The 23,657-nt window shown below is 42.1% G+C and overlaps 2 protein-coding genes across 7 annotated transcripts; one reads left to right on the top strand and one right to left on the bottom strand.

Annotated features, from left to right (window-relative positions):
* Positions 1 to 1,758: 1,758 nt before the first annotated feature.
* kiaa0319l (KIAA0319-like ortholog) lies at positions 1,759 to 18,847 on the bottom strand. 6 transcript variants are annotated; one of them, XM_029513539.1, is made up of 24 exons: positions 18,701 to 18,847; positions 14,645 to 14,721; positions 14,145 to 14,264; positions 12,450 to 12,718; positions 12,001 to 12,087; positions 11,516 to 11,759; positions 10,393 to 10,491; positions 9,938 to 10,035; positions 9,684 to 9,771; positions 8,751 to 8,843; positions 8,476 to 8,608; positions 8,177 to 8,282; positions 7,697 to 7,819; positions 7,469 to 7,592; positions 6,508 to 6,640; positions 6,112 to 6,260; positions 5,246 to 5,397; positions 4,894 to 5,032; positions 4,058 to 4,217; positions 3,775 to 3,917; positions 3,453 to 3,575; positions 3,241 to 3,331; positions 2,952 to 3,043; positions 1,759 to 2,681 (listed from the first exon to the last, which is right to left on the bottom strand). In XM_029513539.1, exons 3-24 carry the CDS (start codon positions 14,242 to 14,244, stop codon positions 2,485 to 2,487), a joined length of 2,943 nt encoding a protein of 980 aa, XP_029369399.1. In that variant the 5' UTR covers positions 14,245 to 14,264; positions 14,645 to 14,721; positions 18,701 to 18,847; the 3' UTR covers positions 1,759 to 2,484. The 6 variants fall into 6 exon arrangements, with proteins under 6 accessions (XP_029369399.1, XP_029369400.1, XP_029369397.1 ...); XM_029513540.1 differs by having other exon boundaries at positions 14,636 to 14,721; XM_029513537.1 differs by having other exon boundaries at positions 14,645 to 14,821.
* A 554-nt stretch (positions 18,848 to 19,401) lies between these two features.
* ncdn (neurochondrin) lies at positions 19,402 to 23,657 on the top strand. The gene is made up of 8 exons (XM_029513544.1): positions 19,402 to 19,458; positions 19,682 to 19,884; positions 20,091 to 21,150; positions 21,250 to 21,419; positions 21,871 to 22,109; positions 22,192 to 22,407; positions 22,486 to 22,628; positions 23,124 to 23,657. The coding sequence occupies exons 2-8, from the start codon at positions 19,702 to 19,704 to the stop codon at positions 23,540 to 23,542; spliced, it is 2,430 nt and encodes an 809-aa protein (XP_029369404.1). The 5' UTR covers positions 19,402 to 19,458; positions 19,682 to 19,701; the 3' UTR covers positions 23,543 to 23,657.

The raw sequence follows: 23,657 nt of genomic DNA on the forward strand, positions 1-23,657 counted from the left end.
TCTCCATCTGCCCTCACAGTGGACTCCAGCAGAGTCGAGGTCATTTCACTTCTATAAATCCCAAACGTGACTGGCAACTGTTGCACATGTAACAGAAGAATTTAAATAGGTATAAAAAGACTTTGAAAGGTTGTTTTTTTCAGTTTGGGGTAAAAGGTATACAGTAAAACAAGAATCAACATCAAATCTTGGCAATTACACCAAAAGCTGTTTCCTATGATGTGCAAAAAAACCCCAAACAAACAAACCAAAACATGGAAAGAATACAACATTATTCCAAAGATAACATTTTACAGAGTTGGCACTTGGGGGCATTGATTTTAGTTTGCCTCAAAAAAATGGCAAAAAAAAAGAAAAAAGGTCAGATCATTTCAGTTGGCCTGAATTAAAAATATATAGAAAAAAAGAAAGTGTCTGGCCCTGTCTGAATGTGCGCTGGGAGCTCTGAGGCCAAACTAGTGCAGCAGAACTGACATCAGCATGAGATGACTTGACAGTCCCTTTTTTTTTTTAAGTCCTATTTTTAAATGATTGTTTATTTCACGTGGAGCACAAGTTGAATAAACAGCGTACTCTTTCAACATTCAACAACCAAAGAAATAAAAAAAGTGCCTAAAAATGTGGACCTTACAGATCAGTTTCAACGTCTGCTTGCAAAAGCTTTTAACTTCTCCCTCAGCACAATTTAGCCCAGAAACAGAATCAGCCTTCCTGGTGGCTCCTCATATTTGAGTGGTGATCTCCCTTTGGATTAAATGTCTGATTTTATCCAGTTTTTTGGATGAAATCACTTGTTTTTAGGACTTATCACAGCTTGGCATCGTTCTGAAAACATAACAATTTGATTAAAACTATGTTAAGTGATGGCTGGAAAATTGTTTGTTTCTTTTTTTAATTTATCATTTCCCCTCAAAGGTTTTTCTGTGCGTAATTTCGTCATCTTCAAGTTAAACTAACAGAAAACTTGCCAAATGCAGAAAACAAAGATAAATACGTTCATATGTGCTTCTATTGGGAAACAACTAGATTATAATTGCATCTCTACTTGGCTATATGTGACATTTACATCGTCCTCGAGCCTGCAGGTTTGTAACAATTACTGAGGTGACTCTGGACACAAACTGTGTCCATGGTTTGCAATTTTTAAATCAAGGAAATTGAGATTTCCAACAATGAATTCAGAAATGTCCTGCTTATGGCTGAACTTCCAACTTTATACCATCACAGATCGTCTTCATCAACCTCCAAGACACAAAAAAAAAAAAAAAAAAAGACTGAAACAGACGCATGAAATCAAAGTGCATGGAAGTCTAATCACAGCATAAGGGTTGTTGTGAAAAAAAAATAAAAAATACTAAGTTGTCCTCATGGCTACATAGTGATGTGCTGACCATCCTGTTTGTTATGTTATGAAGCTCTTTCTCCTCATTATCTTCCCCCCTTGAGACCAAACTCATGTTTTCCAGTGTGTTCCAGAGAAGCTTTCAGAATAAAAGCATGACCCCCCCCCCCCCGCCCTTTCCAAAATAACTGAGAATAACCTGACTCTTAATTGGATTTATAACAGACATAAAAAACTGACATACAAACTGCTCTGAAGAAACATCTTTTGGCACAGAAGCCTGAAAAATCCACAAAGACACCCGACACAAGCAGGCAGTTGTTGCTTTATCTTGTTGAACTGCGGCTGCAGTCAGACTTCATGCATTTCTTTTTTCCTTGTTTTGTTTTGGCGAAGTGTCCATTGCTGTTGGTGGCTGTTTTGGTTGCGTTTTTTTTTTTTGTTTTTTTTTTTTCTCTCCTCTCTCCTTTCAGTTGAGTTACAAACAAAATCCTTCAAGCAGAGTTAACGATTGGTTTAAACATGGCAGTGTTTGGTAGCATCAGGTCGACCTGGACCAAATGAGAAAATTATGTGTGTGTGTGCATTACATGCGTGTCTACAAGAGGCAAGGTGTGAGCATGTCAAGTGGCTGGCTTTCGTGTCACTGAAGCAGAGTTTTTTTTGTTTGTTTTTTTTTTTTTTAAATCAGAAAGTCAAGTGTCTCTCAGGCTAGTTTTTTCACCCCTGATCTCTTAACTACCGTGCCCCATCAGTACGAAGGGTAACACTACATTCTTTTTGTCTCTGTGTTAAATAACAGGGGTCTATGTTACGCTCTATACTATTCAAACACAGTGTCATTCAAACGCTCTCCCTTAATTCGCAGTGAAATGTTGTCTTTCTTTCCTCCAAATTGGCTCAGAGAAATTCCAGTAGCGTATAGCGGTGTTTTTTTTGTTTAGTTTTTTTTCCAGTGACAGCAGGGCAACATGTTTCCAGCATGTTTCTCTCACCTTCATATCAAATCCTGGTATCACACAGTCAGTCTTCAAGGATGAGAGCTGTGAGGTTTTTGTGTTGAAGAACAACAAAAGAGGAAGAGTGAGGGACAGAGGGGTGTGACACATGAGGGCAGCAGAGAGCTCCCCCCTCCTCTCTTGCTATAGCAGTTCATTTCTTTGCTTCTTGCCCCGCGCGGGCCCCTGACCATTCCTCAGGAAGCCGTTCTGGTGCCGTAGGAGATGTCCCCGCTCCTGCTCCGTCCACGGGACCCCGCCCTGCCCATCGTCGCTGTCCAGGTCAGAGTCTGAGTGCATGAGAGCAGAGGATGTGGGAGCTGGAACCGGCTTCAAACGGGCTGGATAGCAGGCGAAGGAATGAAAGAAGAAGAAGTAGGCCATCAAAATTTTCATAGATCATCAGAATAGTTGGAGGGAACTTCTTTTTTTCTTGATTGATTAATTGTATACCGATACAAAATATACACTCATGGTATTATTTACAATGATGCATTCAGTCCAGACTAGTTAGGTTGGACACAGTTCGATTTATACTTATTTTGATTTATGAGGTTGAGTGTCCAGTTTCTGTTTCTAGGACACACATGTTAACTGGAGAAGTGTCTCACCAGCTCTTTGGGGTTGAAGCTCCAGACTGTCTTGCTCGTCAGCTTCAAGTATCTTATATCGACTTTTGCTCCTGCGCACTTTGTTCTTCCGCCTTCCACAGGGAGGGGAAAAAAAAACCCAAAACAAAACAAAACATGTACGTTATCATCAGCTGGAGTGGTGATAGTCAAAGACATGCAGTGCAAACTTAAAATTCAAAAGATCACTGCAGGTTTTACTGATAAATAATATATCCCTGAAGTATTACTCACCTAAATGCTTAGTGAAAAACAAATTACTTGAGCTTACCTGTTGCAACAACACACCATCCCCCAGACAACTGTTGCTATAGCAACCACAATCATAAAGGATGCTATGGTCACGTAGAGTACGCTCCACTCTGAAAAGTAAGTTAAAAAAGTATGACAATCCAGCTGCATCTACAGCACACAAACACACACAAAAAAAATTTATATAGGGAAAAAAAAAAAAAAATTCTTTTGCCATTATTATCATCTCACCACAGTTGCTCTCTGCATCTCCAAGCTGAGCTCTGATGAAGTTCTCCATCCAGAAAGGGTGACAGACACAACGCCGTGTGAACGAGTCACATTCGCCGTGGCTGGAACAGTTCAGCTGGCAGACTGAGGAAAGAACAAGAGCGGCAGAACGTTATGTTACTGTCTGCAGGCTGCAGACGGAACACACAAAATATAGCACGCATGGAAATCTACTGGTCTAGTCCTGACAGTGGCTGATTCCAACCATTAACTAATGTTCAGTATTGAAGGCCATCAACATCCTCTCTCTGTTTCTCATAAACCGTATTTGTCGGGTACTTACTGACTGTATCCACACGTCTGGCCTTGAAGATGAGAAAGTCATTCTTCTGTTTGCGCAGTTTGTTGCGAAGGCTAAATGCAACACTGTGGCCAGACAAAGGAGGGCGCCCTGGCCCACCTGACACCAGGAAGACCAAGCGAGTACTGAGGGAAGACGAGGAGGTGGAAAGTGATTCATTTCTGCGTCAAATCGAGAAAATGTCATTCCAGCATTTTTGAGGGGGCATTCATGTGTCTCATGATTTACACTTGGGGGAAAAAAAGCTTGATGCAGAGAAACTCACCTGTGCTCATTAAATGCACTGATCTCTCGTACAACAATGTCACTGTCGAGCACACCCAGTAGAACCCCAACCTGGCGCAGCAGCATGTCACGTTGGCGGTGGGACACCTGGGATACAGAGACCTCCAACACCAGCTCCACCAAGTCACGCTCCCAGATGTCTGATGAAGAGAGACAGAGTGGCGCATGAAAAATAGGAGAGGGTGGAGAGGAGAATAGTGAGGACAGAAACACACATGGGAAACACAGGCCGACTGCAGGATCCATCTGACTCTCAGAAATCTGGGAAACAGGCCAGAGCACCAAGTGACAGATTAGTTTCTGGCTGAGTGTGTGTCTGTGCACCGTATGTTGCACACTGACCCGCTCCACCTTGTTCTGCTGCTTGTCACGTCTCTTGCTGAGTGGATGCCATTTGTGCACAGACTTGTTCATGGGTCCAATGTGTATTCAAGGAATCAATGCAGAAATGGAGTAAAATATTATTAATAATGCTTTCATTAGTGATTGATGATTGTCCAAATGTGTGATCAAAAGCTGCAATTTAACTTCGGGTGCATACACTTTGGTTAAACTGGCCTGGATTTTTTTTCATTTTCCAGAATGTCTTTTCATCAATCAAAACAAAATGCGATCTAAAACAGCATCCAGTATGTGGCAGTGGTGTGTCTAAAAGCTATAATTATATAATCTTTTTACAAAGTCACCAGTGTTGTTATTAATGTATATTAAAGCAAAATAAAACCTTTTATAGAAGCCACAATTTAATTATGATCAAATGAGAGTGTCAGTGCGCATTTCCACTGCAGGTTTGTTTGGTCTGACTCTTTCTTTTACCTGGTTTGACCTCCACTGTGCCCTGGCCAACGCTGGTCTGTCCTTTACTGTCAGTAACAGTCAGGCTGAAGCTGTACTTGCCCTCCACCAGGTTTCCCAGAAACAGCACTGCCTGGTGGTCAGAGTTGTTCAGTACATCCTGTTGAAAAAAAAAAAATAAAGGTTAAAAAGCATGTAATTTGCACGTTTCAAAACCAAATCTACATCTGAAGGGGTTGTTTTGTTTTTTGTTTTTTTTACTAGTAATTCACAACTCTACACCCTTAGAGCTGGTTTTCTCTTTATACTCCAGCTAGCTTTTAACAATATGCAGTAAAAGGCTTCTTCAAACATCTGAAAATGTGGAACTCACCCCGGCAGCAGGGCTGCTGTCATCCCGAGTCCACAAGTAGCTGACTCCACCTTTGTCATCAGTTGAACGAGATCCATCCAGAATGGCGGTCCTGACAGGCAAAGAGACAGGCGGACTTGACACAACACGAGCAATTGGTGGTTTATCCAATTCTAGAGGAAAAAAAAAACAAACATAAAATACAGTGAATACGAATATAAATGACAGAATAATTATATTATAGTACATTTACTGTTGGAAAAACTTTCATCATGATTTGTAGTGTTTCGATCCGGTCAGCTATTAAGGCACAGTAATGGCCTTTTCCCCAGAATACAGCCCTTATCATATCTAAAAACCATGTTGGAGATGACACTACAAATGAACTGAGATAAAGTTTTCCGAATAGCGTACTTCTTATGTTTTTTGGAAAACAAACAGAAATAAGAGTAGAAAAGCGAGACACATCATGAAATCTTTCAATCTCTTTGTATTTTAGACTTCGATGACTTACTCTTATTTTTGAATTTGAGTATTTAGTTCTGTTTCTATTGTACACGCTTGTCTTTCTCTGATTCTGTTTTTCTTATTATGTGTCTCAGAACATCTTGTACAACTGCAGTGGATATGTGCATTAGTTATAAAAGCAAAACAGATAAAAAAAAATTAGGGTGCATTTAAAGTTTAGAAACATAAAAATGCAAAAATCTCTGAGGGGAATGACCTCATTTAGACTACAGTTAAAGGCTTCAAATGTGCCTACTTTAACTATAAAACCATGTTTCACAACAACACTCTTAATCCTCTCCCGTTCATCTCCAACACACAGCTGCATATGTTGCTCAACAGAAAAGGATTCACCCAAACAGAGTCACACGTCTCCTAACCTTCTCTGGCGATGACCGTGACGGTATCCGTGCTCTGCAGCTTCCTCTCATCAGTTACCGTCAAGGTGAACATGTAGCTCCCGACCTCGAGACCTGTCACCGTGGCAACGGCTGTATCTGCATTCTCAATCTTCACATCAGCAGGACCGCTGATGTACGAAGAGAAAGAGAATGAGAGCACAAATTTGATTTCGAACTAGGACAGAGATTTTAAGAGGCTTTTAACCGAGAGAGGATATAAGGAAAAGAAGTAAGCCATTTAATTTTTTTTTTTCTTGGTCCTAGGAGTACTCTACCTTTACTGTACCAGTATAAAAACACTGCAGCAGCCAGTTGCTTGATTGCAATGATAGATTTGTGCAAACAGACAGGAGCTGAAGTCATCGTCTGACTGACCTGGTTTGTTTCCATTGGTAGGTGGCAATCTTCTGATCATCTGTGCTCTTACTACCGTCCAGCATGGTTCGGTCAACAGGCAGCGTCAGCTCCTTGTCTGGTCCTGCATCTGCTACTGGTGGTTTATTGTTTTCTGGAGTTTGAAATGAAAGAACATGTTACAGCCCACACGCATCAAAAGGACATTTGAACCGAGGCCACAGGAGTCAGGAAAAAGCCTTTGTCTTGTTCTCTCTGCCAGGTGAGCCACTCTGACAATTCAGTTGTTTTATAGATGGACCACGATTTTAAATCAGAAAAAAGAAAGAAAAGTGAGCAGAAATAATATATACAATAACACTATGATATCAAAAATGGGCCACTGTCTGATCAGCACTTGGTTAATAATTTGTACACTCTAATAAAATGTATATCTGCATAGTAGCTGGAAAAACATCCTGAAACGAACAACACTCAGATGATTTTAACTACACTGTTGACACAGTCTGACCCTCGACATCACACATCCTGCTTTGACGCTGCTCAGACTGTGCTGCCAGTCTTGACAGTCTACACTGAATGCTTATCAGCTTGTGTGTACGCACACACTTCCCATTCAACTATGGCTCAGTATGCGCTTCAGACATCATGTGTGTATTTACACAAAGGCTGTGTGAGAGAGAAAGGGCAAAGGCGCTATAACACGGGGCATATTAAGTACAGGGGAAGAGGACTTGAAATCTTGAGACAGGGAGTTTAATTCAAATCTCTCTGTAAGTGGTGCACAAGTGCATGCAGCTGGGTAAACAGGCTTGAGTTAATGAGTGAGCACTGTAATGAAGAAGGAGGCTAAATCTGTAATTAATTCCGCCTCAGCAGCTGCAGTCAACCCCACTTTTCAACGACACACTGAAAATGCTCTTTGAAAGTGCTGGGGTAGCAACAAACAGGAGCTGTATTTTGAATTGTCTAGTTGTTTTACCTGGCTGCACAATAACAGTGACTTGGGCAGTGTCGTGCTGTCCAGACGAGTCTGTCACGGTCAGCTGGAAGGTGTAGTCTCCCTCCTGCATTGCAGACAGCTGCAGGGTTGGTGTTCGTACACCCTGAAAACACACAAGAAGAGATACCTCTGTTAGCCCCGCTGCTCTAAACAAACGAAACTGAAACATTGGAATTCAACTGCGTGCATAGTCTTTGAATATCTCGCCTGCATCTCCACCACTTTGTCTTTGCTCTCCGGGCTGAGAGACCACTCATACGACAGGGAATCATGGTCATCGGTGCTTTGGTTGCCATTAAGAGTGATGGAGTTGCGTGGCAACTGGATAACCTGGATGGAGTAAAAGAGGACAGTTATCAGATGAAATATGATTTCTGCACGTTTTCAAAACACCAAAAACACCAAAAGTTGTGCAAAAGTTGTGAGGCTAAGAGTGGATAACCTCACAAACTGGCTTTCTGTTTTGACAAACAACTGAAGGGAGCCACGTCATTAGAGCTAACACTGACATACACACAAACACAGATGCAGGTGGGGAAATATTTTCACAGGTTCAAAATTTTGCCAACATGTAGAAAATGAGGGCAAAAATGTGTTCATCCAAATGTCACAATATGATCACAACAGATCGGCTCTGGGGTTTGGTAAATTACGGAACAGCACTATGATAGTGGAAATACTTCAGACCTGGTTTGGTCCGGCATTGGCCACAGGCCGGTAGTCCTTGGCTTTGTTGACAGAGAGCGTGGCCTGTGTCGAGTTTGTTGCTCCATCAGAGTCTGTCACTGTCAAACTGGGTCAGAAAAAAATTAACAAACTTGATTGAAAATATAAATGTAAACTAATTCACGGATGATTTGCATAATAATACCATAAAAAGCAAAAAAGACGATTGTTGCTTTTATTCTCACAGACTTATACAGTGAAACGAGACGGAGCAGTTAAGTTAGTGACAACAGTATCAGCTACGTCAAGTCCACCTGTACCTGAATGTGTAGTTCCCAGGCACCAGGCTGGTGAGGGTGAGGACAACGGTGTCAGCAGAGACCTTCTCCTCCCTCAGGGGACCTTTGACCTCTTCCCAGTGCCATGCTACCACCTTGTCATCATCGGTGCTCTCTTAAAAGAGGAGGAAGAGATGAAATGGTCAGTCAAATACATTCAACAGCCTGAGAGGGTATGATAAAGTGCTTAACCCACAAGGCCCCTTTTTTCTTTGTGTTAAATGTTTGCATGTGTGTGTGTCGTGTGTAAGACTCACGGCTGCCGTCTATCACCGTAGAGCTTGTTGGCAAGGAGATCTCCTGGAACTTTGGGGAAACTATGGCAACAGGAGGCTTGTTTACCCGCGGCTCTGTCAGGTGGAAAACAAGAAATTAACTTGCTTACCGAGCTGAACATCAGCCGTCTGTGGCCAAGGTGGTGTCAACAAGCCAGAGGCTGCCTCTGCAAAACTCAAAATTACAGCTACGGGTGGGGAAAAAAGCAGCAATAAAGATCATAGCTAATTTAATAAACAGGAGGCTTTCAACACACACTGCAATTACTTCATTACTATCATTTGTACCACTGGGAAGAAATTTACTATTAAGTGTCAGTGACAGCTTTGTGAGGAGAAAAGAAAAATGAATAAATAAATAAATAAGCAGTACAATAACCCTGTTGTAAATGCTAATCTCGTAGCAGAAACTGTTTATAAAATAAAATGGTCTATTGAGCTAAGAGTCAGTTAATAATTTGTAATACATTTCCAAGGAAGTTAGTACGTCTGTGCAAGTCCCCCAATGTTTGCTTTTGCCATTCTTTCAGATAACACAGCCTCTTGTTGATTTAATAATTTGCAGTGTTTTCAAAATTCCCCAATTTTATAGTGCTTGTTTGTCACATATTTTAGGTACTTAAGTTTATTTATTTTATTTAATTTAAGTTCATCTTCAGACACTTCCTGAATGGCTTGCACAGTAGGTGAAGATTATGAAATCATGTGATGCAGCAGGAATGCGTCACAGGAAAAAAAATAAATAAATCACATGACTAAAAAGGAAGAGGAGGCCAAAGAATGTCTTCAATAAAACAGAGATAAGGGACTACTGCTTAACACGAAAGAAATACAGGCTCCAATGCTTGTGCTAAACTGCTTTCAAACTGTTAAATATGAAAGCGCTTTCAGATTGTACTGAATGGCTGACCTCACCTGGTTTGACTGTGACATTAACGTAACCTTCTCCATGAGCTCCTTCACCGTCCACTGTCACCTCAAACTCATACAGGCCCACAGTCAGCTGAAAGAGAGAGGGCAAGAAATGGGGGAAATGAAGAAAAAATAAAGAGGAAGTCAAAATCTGTTTCTTTTACACACACCTGAAACTGGTTATATATTCAGTGCACAACAGATGCAGCTTTATGCTATTTTTAGCAGAATATGAAAATGAAAGCAGTTTGTTCAACCTTGCTGAGTTTTAGAGTCTTGCTGTGCTTCCCTTCCATCTCTCCACTGTAATCTTTGGGATGTGTGATCAGACGCCAGTCAAATGCATAGATTGTCCCTTTAGAGAAGAAGTATCATCAAACAAATCAGTTCATTTACCTAAACCGCTCATGCATGTAATTAAAATCTATCAGATAAGGATCATTTCAAAGAATGTTACAAAGGGATCAAAGGATTATCAAAATGATGACATGGGTTCGTCTTCGTGATTGTGTAATCGTAATCAAGTTTGGAGTTGAAATTTTCTGGCAAAGGTTTAGTGTGACATACAGGACACTGATGATGATTAAAAAAAAAAAATACATATATATGGCATTATACTGAATAGGTTGGTGTGTTACTTAAACGAAGCTAATTTTAGAGATTTTCAAAATGGGAATCTTTTGAGAAGTGACTTTAACTGTAACTGTTTTACCGTTTGGGGGTGTTGGGACCACGAAGGCGTTGAGTTCAACCTCGTTGCGGGGCAATGTGACCTCCACACTCTTTCCTGCTGACACCACTAGCTCCCTCACTGGAATACAGCACACGATCAGGGATGATGCCAGAATAAAATTACGGTGACCGCAGGGTTGCCATGCCAACCAAAAAGACTTCAAGTACAGTCAACAGAAAGCAAATAAATTCACAAGAAGGGGATAAATAGCATGCAGCTGCTTTGGATAGCGAATACATTTGTATATGATGTTTAAAAAATGTTCGAGTGTCCTTCAATTTATAGTCTTGGTTAGCTGTTTTGTTTTTTTTTTTAATAAATTGGAATAGAAAAGGGTAAAAGGAGGGAGGATATTGAACTCACTCACCAGGTAGCCTGAAAACAGCTAAAGTTTGGTGACAACATGTTAATATTGTATTGAGAGCTTGTTTCGGCTGATTCCAAACAAACATGGAGTTATTAACCTTTGTCCAAAAGTGTACTACAGTAAATAAATGTTGGAGGGGGAACTACTCCTTCCTCCGAAATAGGTTTCACTTTATTTAAACCGATCCAGCAGGCTACTGTTAAGGAATCCATTGTTTGTGAAAATAACTAGGTAGTTATCTATTCCACAGCATTCTGTTTTCTTATGCTGCAGTTAATGTCGGATAAACAGGTACGCTGTCATTCAGGGAGGAGAAACTGATCTTACAAGTCACGCCTGTTTGCCAAGGTCTAGTGCATCTCAGCACATTCCTGTTGATTAGACTCATTTGCCTTTATACCCTGCGTGCACATCACTTTCATCTGGGAAAAAATAACTAATCTGTGCAGTTTTCCATAAAATGCGAAGGGAAATTACATCTTAGTTTGGCCAAAGATCAGCTGGAGCAAAAGACGTTCAGTTTCAGACATTTTAAATGCTTAATAAAACATAAAATCTCACAAGGACAAAACTATATTTGAACCAAGTTCAGTAAAGAAAGGCCTTAAAGTCGCATGCAATTTCCTTCCAAGGCTGCACACCACAGTGCCGTTACATTATGTATTAGCTCATAATTAATAAATGAAGAGAAGACATATTACTGTATAAGCTGGAAATAGGCGCTTGCTTCCTCACCAGCCTGTGTTGGAGTTGTGATGGCAGACACTTCAGTCGGTGTGGGTGAGGCGACATCGCTGCTGTTGGAAGACGCAGGAGTATCAACAGCATCGTCTGCTGTTGAGTTTTGTTGCGATGGCAGTGGAGCAGTTTCTGAACTCCCATTGGTTACCTGGCTGAAATTCTCTTGGGCTGTCTGAATACGTGTGATGGGGCTGGGTATAGTTGGAGTTGGATGCGCTGTTCCCAGTTTGACACTTTCCTGCAGGAACAGTTCAGAATTTGTAAGTTTGAACTAACAAAAACAAGCAAGTAAATACGGAGAAGAATTTGGGATTTCCACAAATCTTTTCATATTCCTAAATTCTACCTTCAGCACACTTTTAGTTGACTATATAATTAGTATGAATACAGAGAACAGGATCTCCTCCAAGCAAACAGTGTGAGGATCACTACAGACATAAAAATAAATAAATAAACAAGCAAACCAATAATGAAGTTACCGTGCTGGTTAGGTATCCTGCATGCGGTTTTTGGCTTCCTGCATGAACTGCATGACGACGTTTTCTATGTCTTGCTGTTATGGGACCCTTAAAATAAATGACAGACAAAAAATTTCAGAAAAACTCCAATTAAAATATTTGTGGTCTGTCAGTATCTGCTTTCTTTCTTCCCAAATTTCTGAGTTTCTAGTAATTGTGGGGAACTGAAATTTATTTGCTGTTAGTATCCATTTAATTATTCATTCAGTCAATCCCAGCTCACACTGGGTGAGGGCCATCACAGGGCCAACACACAGAGACAGACAGAGACAGACAACCACTCACACTCACACCTACGGACAGTTTAGAGCCACCAGGTAACCTAAACATGATGTCTTTAGACGATGGGAGGAAACCGGCGTGCCCGGAGGTTATCCTGTTAGACCAGGGTCAGGCAGCAGCACCTGTACCTTGGAGAGCATCTGAAAGAGGCCGAGGGACTCCTGGTGAGGCTGTGGTAGGGAAGAAATGGGGCACCCCCTCTTCCAAGAGCAGCTGAGAAGTACACAGCGCCCACCGAGGCTCCACACAGCGTTGCAGCTCGGCTTTAGGCAGCAGGACTCCCAACATGTCGCCCCACCTCTCCCATCCGCTAGAGGGTACCAACCCATGCTGATGATGCTGCTCCAGTGGATCCCCAGCACCCCACCGGTGACCCGGCAGAGGTCTGCTGACACAACTAGATCGGGACAGGAGGGAGGAAAGAAGTATTATCCAGTGATGTACTGCACTGATGTAGAAGAGGAAAGCTGGTCAAGATATTCAGGTGAAAGAGAGTAGGCTGAGGCTTTTCAAGGTTTCACTTGTTTCTATCAATCAGGGCATTGTTGGTTACTGCTGGCATTGTGGCAGGCAAAGGGGCGAAGTGAAACCCACAACGAATTCCAGTCCCAACCAGAGAGACTTTCAAAGATTAAGCTCTGACTGAACATTTCTCTGAAAAGCCAACATGCAGTCACAGTTTGAGCAGTCAGCAACTCAGCAACAGAGACAGAGAGGAAGTGAGGCTTTTCCCTGACAAAACAAGACACTGATTAAAACCCAAAGCACAGTATGCAGTACGCACAAACCTCCACCCTCTGAGCCAGACTATATCAGTTTATTCAGTTTATTCTGCGCTATGTCAAAAAATAAATCAAGGAGTTTCTATCATCCTCACAAGCTTCTTCCATGTAAAACTTTAGATCTCAGTCCAAGTTGATCACGACTGTCCGCTTAAACAGGCTTATAATGAGCGTCAGAACTAAGCTGTGTGATTTTTAATGAAGAAACCAATAATTGGCCCCTTTCCATCTGTGATGTTATTTCATGCTGCACAGGCGAGGAAGTCGACTGCTTTGCTGAGAAAAAAAAAAAAAAAAATGCATCACGTCTTGATTTGTTCACCAGATTACCTGTGTGCATAGTTTCCAGTTTAAGAAGACAATGTGGATGTAGCACAGCAACAAATTCATGAAAAGCTTAAGATTATGACCTCTAGAATATCTATGTATGCATAAGTTTAAAAAAAGCAGTTCTACAGGCCATATCAAAACAGTACTATACTAGTTGTTGCTACTGTAGCAACACTAGAGCCAAGGTTGACATTACGGGATCCCGGTGTAACTCTAGATTGGAAAAACACGGGTCTTGCCACATAAAAACACACAAAAGCACTACAGTTTGTTTGAGAAAGGGGTGTCATCCCAGTCTTGCCCACTGTTCCTCTGACCCCAGGCCCTCAAAACACACAGCCACACAAATACACAATGTCTATCCACAGAGCCCCCATTGTCCTGTTTCACAGTGTAACCCACTGAGTGGAGTGGCATCTGAAATACACACACAGACACACACACACACACAGTAGGGGTACCAACAGTCCTCTATCCGGCTGCTTCACATTAGACGTACAGTAAATACCACTTAACCAAAAACCATCCAACTATCACCATAAGACTATAAGATTGATTAAGACCCACCTTGAGCAATCAAAGGTGTGTGAATGTTCTATGCAGATGAGTGTGGTTGGATTAACAGGCGCAGATGTGAGTTTTCTTATCACTTCTCTGTCAACAAAAGTGTTTTTGCTTGTTGAGTTTGGAGAGGTAAATGATTCATTATACCTGTGGCAGGAGCCAAGAACCAGAGGTAGGTCAGCGGTGGAAGGAGGAGGTGAGGTAAACTCCAGGTGAGCAGCTTGTGGTGCTTGTGTGCATAGGACATTTTCCTCAAAGACCAAAGACCTGGAAACAGGAAACAGGAAACAGGAACCAGAGAAACATTCAGAGCACTACCCAAACATGAGTCCAGGCATGCTGTGTAACCAAACATTGCTCAAACCTACAAAACGTAACCTTTTTTTATAACCCCAAAACTCCTCAACAAAAATACAACGTTGATTTTTCTATACAGAGCTGGAACAAGCTGATACAGAAATATATGCAATAGTATCCTCTTCATTAACTTTGAAAGTAATTAGATATAAGTTAAAGAGAAAGGTTTCATTTCATTTTATCATCTCAGACTGCTTAAATGTGGTTTGACTCCCACTCAATCAAAAAAAAAAAAAAAAAAAAAAAAACTGTCAAACAGAACTACAACCTGCAAAACACACCATATTTACCTTTCTCCAGGTCAAGAGGAGAAAGAAGGAGACGCAGGAAGAGAGAGGGACTGAGGAGTTAGGTTGGCAGCCTGGTGCTGTGAGGCGACAGGTGAAGACAGGTCAACATCAGCACTCTGAGGAAAAGATCCAACATAGCCGCCTACGGGGGCCTTCACAGGGTGCTCAAATGCTACGCTAGAGAGAGGAGGGCAAAAAGCGTTACTATCCATTTTAACACTGGTGACTGACGTCATGATCATATTTGTTTTAGAATTCAAGTTGAACTGAAAGCAGGTGCAGCTGTGGCAGTTCCTTCCTCTGGCATCACAAAACAAGAGCAAGAATGTTTGTATTGTATTTTTCTGGCTCATTTCAACATCTTTAAATTCTTAATGGTGAGCATAGAATAATATTAATACAAGACTGGGAAATATCAATATTAATAGTAAATTTACTTCAATACAAACAAACAAAATGTCACCATAATTGAACAAAATGAGTTCTATACATTAGAATATCTTTGTCTGATGTAATGCATAATAGTAGGACAACATGATTGAAGCCATCTTGCCCTTTATATGAATAATTCATTTTTTTCCCCCCTCTTTCTCTGCTTTGATTACTGACAGTGAAGAGTGCTTCAGCTCCACAGAGAGACACTCTTGAGCACCCTCAAGAACTTCAGCATCCTCTAAACACATTAACTTGACAACAGGAATACAAATAAAACTCAGTGGCTTCAGCTGGCGGTGCACCAGAGCAAAGGAGAGGAATGCACATAAAGTATAGTACTTATATTGTTACTTTTAACTGTGTGCGACTTGGATCTGGTCGTTAAAATGTGATCACAAGCAATACTGTATCAACAATGACAGATACTACTCAAGAGAATGGAGAAAAATTGAGAAGATTTATAAATTATGTGGCCTGAAATGTTCCCATTGTGAGGATATAGCACAACACAAAGAGTCTGTTTTATTACACAACATTTCTGCTAATATACTGCTGACAGTGACTCTTGGGGAGGTGGTAGATGACTCCTCAGCATGCAAGCAATTTCTTGCACATACTTTTTGAAGCTAATTGATCAAGGAAAAATTTTTTCGTCTGAACATACTGGCTCTACTTGTTTCACTTTTGGTAATAGATATTTACTTCTGTAAGAAGAAATCTTGCTTCACCAACCAGTAACAATATCAGGTCAGTCCATACTGCAAATGAAAATGGGTATTTGATTATATTTGGGAATATTTAGTCTTGTACTCAATCAAATATGTCCATCCCATTTGTTACAACTCACTAAGGCGAATAAAAGGTCAGCCAAGACACAAATTCTTAAAAACACATGCAAACAAAAAAAGCCATTGCAATGTACACAGCTACTTTATCACATTTGACTGTGCAGTAGCAAATTTGATATATTTTATAATTATGCTCCAGGAGACAGTCACGGGCCATCAAGAGCACAGAGTTAATCCTGTGGTAATGTTCTTCCTGCATCAACTGTGTAATGAGACACTTCCTCATCAAAGTAATTAGTGAGAATCATAAATCACGAGAATAATTAACTTGCAGAACCAGCCACAGAAAGGACACATAGATAGTTGTAACGCTTTCATGAGAAGACTCAACATCGCTGTACGTTCGTCAGCTTCTGTCGTTCTGTTATCATTAATTACAAAAGGTAAAGCCAGTTCATTCAAGCTCGCTTACACCTTATTAAGGCTAATTTAGTATTTGTGAGGAAAGCATGGAGGGGTAGGCTGAGTAAATATGCCATTTTTTTAATCACTTTTTTACGCTTAATTTTTCTGCAGGTTTTGATAAAAGAAAGGGACAAGAAAAGAAGGACAATGTAGAGTGCAGATCCTGGGACAATTTGTCCAGGACATCAGCAGGCCTCTTGGTCATAAGACATTACCAGAAGGCAATATGGTAATAAATCACGCAGCTTTCACAAGCATCTGCTGTCCAGAAAACTGTGTAGACATTAGCTCGATGCCTCCTATTCATTTGGCTGGAGGAGTTACAGAAGTATAGATTTTGCAATCCTCCACAAACTGCTCGTTTCTTTAATTTAATGAAAACACAGGATTTTATCTAAGCTGGAGATACTGCATATCTGTCATTAACATTTCCATTAAAAATGAATTACTTCTCCTTTCTAATTGGAGAGTTGCCATTTGAAATGGACCATTATGTTTCTAAGATAGCCATATCTATGAGGCTCCTACAACAATAGCAGTTTGACAGTTATAGTACAATGACAATAAACACACAGTCCGAGTCACTAAATTATCAAATACTGTTTATAAATTCTGAGTTATATGATAAGCACAAGATAAACACTTTACACAAACCTGTATTCTTCTACTTTCATATGTGAATTTGCATTCCTTCAAGAGGATGCTTTGGCCAAAGCAGCCTAGGTCAGTCAATCGCTGCGCCACAAATAGTCATTTGTCCTGCCGCACTTGTTTTTCTCTCCTGGGTAATCCAACAAATTAAACAAATAAAAAAAAAAAAAAAACTCTGGATAAAAATAATCCAAGCAAAAAAGGGTGAAGGATTCGGTCAAATGTTTTCCTCCTGGCTGCAGTCACAGGAGTATGCAGTTTCTTTTTTTACTGCGCAGCAAATGCCCCGAGGCTGGTAGTGACTTTAGAGTCTGTGCAGCAGTAACGCTCAGGTGCACTCGGTCACCTGGGCCGATGATAGCTCAGCCATTACAGACTTTTCAATAGCTACTTTCCCCATGAAAGGCTTCTGCAGAACAATGATCTCTGTGACCAAAAGCCCCCTTGTATCCAGAGTCGAAAAGTTCTCTCTCTCTCTCTCTCCGCTTTTTCTTCCTCTCAGTTGCAACAGTCAATAGTTGCATTAGCTTTTGGGCAGAGAGGTTGGTGGAGTTTTCTCAGCATTGGTACCAAGTCCCACACACTGTTTCATGTTGTACCCACAGGGCAGAAAAGTTAAGTTATTTATATTTCTCTCTCAGACATAGTCCTTGAAAGAAAATCAACAAAATAATAATGAACCACTGCTGTGGCAAATATAGAAACACCCTTACAGCAGCAACTGTTCTAGTCCTGGGATAATATTTACATAGACCCAATACATGTATCACAGCAACACTTTAAACCCGATTAAAAATGTATTTGCATACACAATGACACCCACACACAGTAGAGGACCCTTACTTGAGACTTGTGACTCTCCTTTTTCTGATTTGTTGTGTTGTGATCTTGCAAGATTAGGTTTCACAGTCCATAGTGAATTTTAGTGTCTATTTAGCTGTAACTTGTTGTTACTGTTGATTGAATTACTACTCTGTTGATAACTAAGACTGAACTGAGCTGTCAACAACTTGATTAAGAGACAAAGAGATAATATGATAGTCACTCATAGAGACCAAATACTTTGTTTCACAAAAACAACAGAGTTGTCACGTTGAAGATCAAAACAAAATGTCTTGCGCTGTCTAAATGAGAAACATAAGCAGATCTAAGTTTATTTTTAGTTTAGCGAATAAATGAATAAAAGATTAAACAAAATAATGAAAGCAAATTAACTATAAGACTCGATCACTGTTATGGTGCAAGGAATAACTAGCTCAGTAAAGTGCAAATAAGTGCATGAATGAGAAGACGCAGTGGGATTTCATCTAAAATGGTGGGTTCTTGCATTATTGTGTGTTTTAGCAGCCTGAAAACAAAAGCCAGGGTTCACTCAGGACAGGATGCGTCTCAGTGGCTGTCAGATTCCAACAACACAGGCCGATGGCTCCAGCCTGCGTAGTGCAACCGACTATTGCAAAATTACAAAGAGGAAAGACGGCAGAATCGATAACATGACACTTTTTGATCCGGCGTGTTGGTTTGTGGGAAAAAAAACACGCCGGGGTCCCGATGCAAAGACACAAACACCCTGACACTAACACCAGGAGGTAATTCACCTGTATAATCCGAGGCTAACAGTTGCTGGCATCCCTCTTTCCCTTCACACCGTTTTCGTTTTTTAAATGGCAGCTGAAGCGACACCATTAAAGAGGGGGAAAAGTAAAGGAGGACTCACGGTGGAAGAAAACCGGGCAGGCTTTCACTCCGGTCGGTTGCTGCGAAGTGCTGTGTCGTCGATCTTGTTGTCCCCGGTGGCTTAAATTGGGTCAGTGTCCCTCCTGCTCGTCCAGCTGATGAACCTGTGATCTCGCTGCCAAGCTAGTCGGAGTGCTGCACGCTGCTTCCTGGTGGCTGGATTTTCAAAATAAAGCCGAATGCGGAAGCGATCTATCGTCGATTTAAAAAAAAAAAAAAAAAGCAGAATAGTGGGAGTTAACGGCGAAGTTGCATCTATATAAAAAAAAACTTGTTTTAAAGCTGCATTGTAATACATCGCTTTTGGGAGTCGTATTAATTCAAAATTTTCCTGTGCGCGTAAAATGAAACTGGAAAGAGACCACTTCCGGTTAGCGCCACCTGCCGATCAGCTAATAATGTGGCACCGGTTCAACTCAGCGGAAACGGGAAACATGGCCAAACAGAAAAACGCAGTGAACTATTTAAACCACGTCGATTTTTTGTGGTTTCCTGTGCTGCTACAAACCGAGGAGCGAGTAAAACCCACTATGTTTGGCTTTTAAAATTAAGTAGCGTCGCTTCTCTGACGTTGCAACATGGACCAAAATGGCGTCTCCGCCTCCCAACTATCTCTGCTCTGATTGGTTAGCCAGCATTAGCCGACTGTTCTCATTGGCTCCTTTGTTTTTTGACGGGCCACTTCCCCGGGAGTGCCGACGAGCTGGTGTCGTGCTGCGAGAAAGGGCTGTGTCCAAAGTAAGTTATTTCATGAACGTTAACGTTTAAATTAGAAAATTGTTATTACCCCCGAGCGTTAGTAGAACGATCAGACAAGAAATAACAATAAAATTAAACAATAACAATAAAACATGTCCGCTGCTGTTGCTCGTAACAGCGACGAGGGAGCTAAAGACATGACGCTGAAGTGGTGTTATTAAAGTTTGCCTAACGGTACGTTTTCATTTCTCTTCTTCGGCAGCAACAGTCGCCAAGGTCACAATGGCCGATAGTGCCGACGTTTCCCCCGTCGTGAGCAGCCAGCCTCCGGGAAAAAATGAGCAGGGAGGCGGGGAAGGAGGTGGAGGTGTTTTGACTGAAGCCCAGAGAGAGGTGTTGGAGAGATGTCTCCATGCTCTCAGACACGCTAAAAATGACAGCCACACTCTGGCTGCTCTTCTGCTGGTGAGTCAATATTCGTTCAGGGTGTTTGTATCTGGCTGCATTCTGGTTTTCAACATCTTTTTTTTTTTTTTTTTTGGCAAAACACATCAGCTTCTGGAGACAGACTGTTTAACGTTGAGATGCAAATACCCAAATGAAGACAGAGAGAGCCAAAGTGATTACCTTTATTTTGTAGGTATGATTGTGCTTGGCTTCCTCTCTCTTAGATCACTCGTTTATGCCCAGCAAGCCAACTAGACAAGCCCACCTTGCGACGCATCTTTGAGGCCGTGGGACTCAACCTTCCAGCTCGGCTTCTGGTGACAGCAGTCAGAGGAAATGAGGACCCTGGATTACCCCCATATGAACTGCTTTCGTTGGGCACAGCCTTGTTGGCCGCCCTGAGCACAGACCCAGACATGGCCTCCCATCCTCAGCTACTCACCACCATCCCTCTCCTGCTGGGCATTTTAGCAAATGGCCCCGTCTCAAATCAGGAGAAGCAGCCTGCCCAGGAACAGACCCAAGCTGAGGAGGTGGGCCAGAGTCCAGATAGTAGATTAGCCTCAGCAGAGACTTCAAGCCCAGAAACTAATCCTGCCCACGAGGAAGGAAAAACCAGTGGGCAAAAGGGTACTGATGGCAGTACTTCCAACGGAGTATCACCAACTAAAGAGACGTCACCACCAGACTGTCTCGATGAGGCCATGGCTGCCGACTGCTACCAGGTTCTGACAGCTGTGTGTGCCTTGCCGAGGGGTCCTGACCAGCTGCTGAGCAGAGGTGCTGTTCCTGCTTTGTGTAAAGCAGTGGAACAAAACCAGACTTTCAGCAGAGTGAGGGGGCTTCCCTTGCTTGGTAGCCTCCTGTCAGGTAAAACCAAGGACAAAGCATGGAGTAAACACTCTGCAGAACTCCTTGGTCTTCTGGTCAGGCTCTCTAAAGACTTCTGCCAGTCCACAGACCAGGCCAGACTGGACATGTGTTCCCAGTTGGTGCAGTTTCTCCCCCCAGTTGGAGCAGCAGTAGAGAGAGAAGAACTGAAGGAATCTGTGAGCCGGATGTGGGGTGTATTAAGACCCATGATGCAGGCTAAGTTGACACCAAAGCAGATCGGGCCAATCTTGGTCCTCAGTGCATGTTTGCTGGATCTATATGGGTGGGAGACGGTAGGACCACCAAAGTTCTGCTGCTTACTGGTGAACCGAGCTTGTGTGGAGGTCAGAATGGGCCTGGAGGAACCGCCTGGTAATGATCTGAGCCCAGAACAGCAGCATACTCTCACAGGTAGTATTTTGTTTGTGATCACAGCATCTGTCTGTTCTTAACTGATCACACTCTTGTTAAAAAATAAATAAACAATCTATCTCCGCTTCTCATTCTTAGGTTGTTACCGAATCATGGAGGCGGCCATAGAGCAAGCCTGCAATCCAGGACTGTTGCCGTCCGCTGCACCTTCTCAAAGCTCCATCTCCTCACTCACTCTGCAACAGAGCAGGCAGGTCCTCGGGGTGCTGGAGGAGGCCTTCTCTGCCATAATATACCACTTGCAACAGGTCAGGATGGTACTTTTATTGTTTGCTTTCTTTTTCTTGTTGTTTTGTTTTTATTAAGCTACTTTCTGCCCCTGCTCGAACCAAAAGCAACCATTGTGCACAAAAGTATTAATTTTGTTTTTATTTCCACTTTGAATTGAAGAATGAGATGCAATTAAAAAAAAAAAAAAATTTAGTCTGACAATTATTTTTTTCCTAATTCAAAGTAAAAATGGAGTGCCAACAGAAAACAGTTTGTTTTCACCGACCCTTCACGTTTTGAAAGAATAGCAAGTGCCTGATCATGACATATTTTAAATTTAATACACCAGATGAAGATAGAGTTTTATCAACCAATCAACAGTTTTATGAGCACTTTTACAATAATAATAATAATGATTCTTTGTACTATAAAATGACTTGACTCCTCATTGTAGTTACCAAAACACCCTTCCTCTTCCTCTTCTGGTAGGTTGACCTAAGTCGATATGGTGACCCTTTCATTTTTGCCACATTCCGATCCTTGTGCTCATGGCTGGCCGAGGAGACTTCCTGTCTGAAAGAGGAAGTGACTGGACTGCTGCCTTTCCTGATTGGCTACTCACAGAGCCACCTGCAGGGTGAGAACTCAGAGCAGTGCCTGTCTGGCTGGATGACTGAAATGTCCATCTCTGAAGAGAAAGGGGCCTGGACAGGCAAAGAACCTTTGAGGTACATCACCATATCCAAGGAGAGTATTTATTGGTCTTAGATCCCGAGGCTGGTATTGACAAAAATATCTTCCTCCCCTCAGGTATCTGCTCCCAGCTCTGTGCCACCTGTCAGCAGAGGAAGGTCCCAGGAAGGTGCTGCTCACACTCGACACACCAGCCCTGCTGGTGCAGTTTCTGTCCCAGAGCTGGACTTCCCTCAAGGGGAAAAGTGGGGTGGTGTCAGCCAGGGACCCCAGCATGGAGACAGCCTGCTCAGCCCTCCTCAACTTCACTGTCACAGAACCAGAGAGAGTCAGGTACAAGACGCCAGCAGGTTATTTACAATGCAGTCATATTGTGTGCTACAACTGGTTTTGTTTGTCTTTGTTTTCTAGGAAGGACCAGTGTTTCAGATCTCTTGAGGCTCTTCTGAGTGAAGCGCTCCCTGTCTTAGTGCATAAACCCCGTCTCCTGGTCCTTGCAGCAAATTACTGCACTTTGGGACTGATGATTGGTAGACTTAAATCAGCTCCATCAGGTGAAATGGGTTCATGCTTATTCACACACAAAACTGCCTCAGTAAGGCCTATGACAGTGAGAGACTGAGCTAAAATTCACAGACCAAACAAGCCACTTAAATATGAATTAGCCATTATACACGGCCTTGTTTTTCCTACTATGACTTGTCAAAATGAGTCCTGTAAACCAATGACATGGAAACTGGTAGCACTAAATAGAATGTGGGCATGACTAATTTTATTAGTCACCCTTGTCTGTTTCCATACATAACTTTTTTGGAAGAGTAACATTGAGACAATGGATCGTGTGTGTTAGGCAGAAATGCTGCTGAACACAAAATGCAGACTGGGCCTTTGAACATGTTATCTATGTAAAAGCCAATCAGTGTGTATTAAAATGTATGTCCGGAGTTACTCCTATCATCATTTTTATGCAATTGTTTGATTTCAGGATGGAAACGTACAGCTTTAAATGAGAAACTATCAATGTCACTAATCACCCTTTGTTTCTCCAGGACCAGCAGAGGCCGGCCAGAGGCGATTCTTCTCCTCAGCTCTCCGGTTCCTCCGCGGCGCCCTGGACTCTGGATCCAGTCCCGGGTCAGCTAAGGTGAGCGTCGGCTGGGAGGAGAGCTGGGATGAGGCTGCAGAGCTCTGGAGGTTGGGCTTACAGGCCCTGGGAGGCTGCATCCGTGCTCAGCCCTGGATCGCCACCCTGGTCAGAGAGGAAGGTTGGCTGAAACACACGCTCACCATGCTGGGTCAGTGTAGCGCACTACCTGACCAGCACTCACAGGAAGCGCTAGAGGACGCTCTGTGCACAATGGCAGAGCAGTGCCCGGTCTGTAAACAGGAGATCGGTGACATGATGAGAAGTGATAAAGGAGCTCTGAGCTGTATGAAGAACCTGAAGAAGTCAGTGGGAGCGAAGTAAAAACAAACTGCAGCCAAAGGACAATGGGCTCTTTGATGGGCTATTTTTATCTGCAGGGTTGAAAATAAAGTTACTCTATGAAAATAATAATTAAAAAAAAAAAAAAAAAAAAAAA

The sequence above is a fragment of the Echeneis naucrates genome, chromosome 11 (assembly GCF_900963305.1).
Source record: "Echeneis naucrates chromosome 11, fEcheNa1.1, whole genome shotgun sequence".
Lineage (NCBI taxonomy): Eukaryota > Metazoa > Chordata > Actinopteri > Carangiformes > Echeneidae > Echeneis > Echeneis naucrates.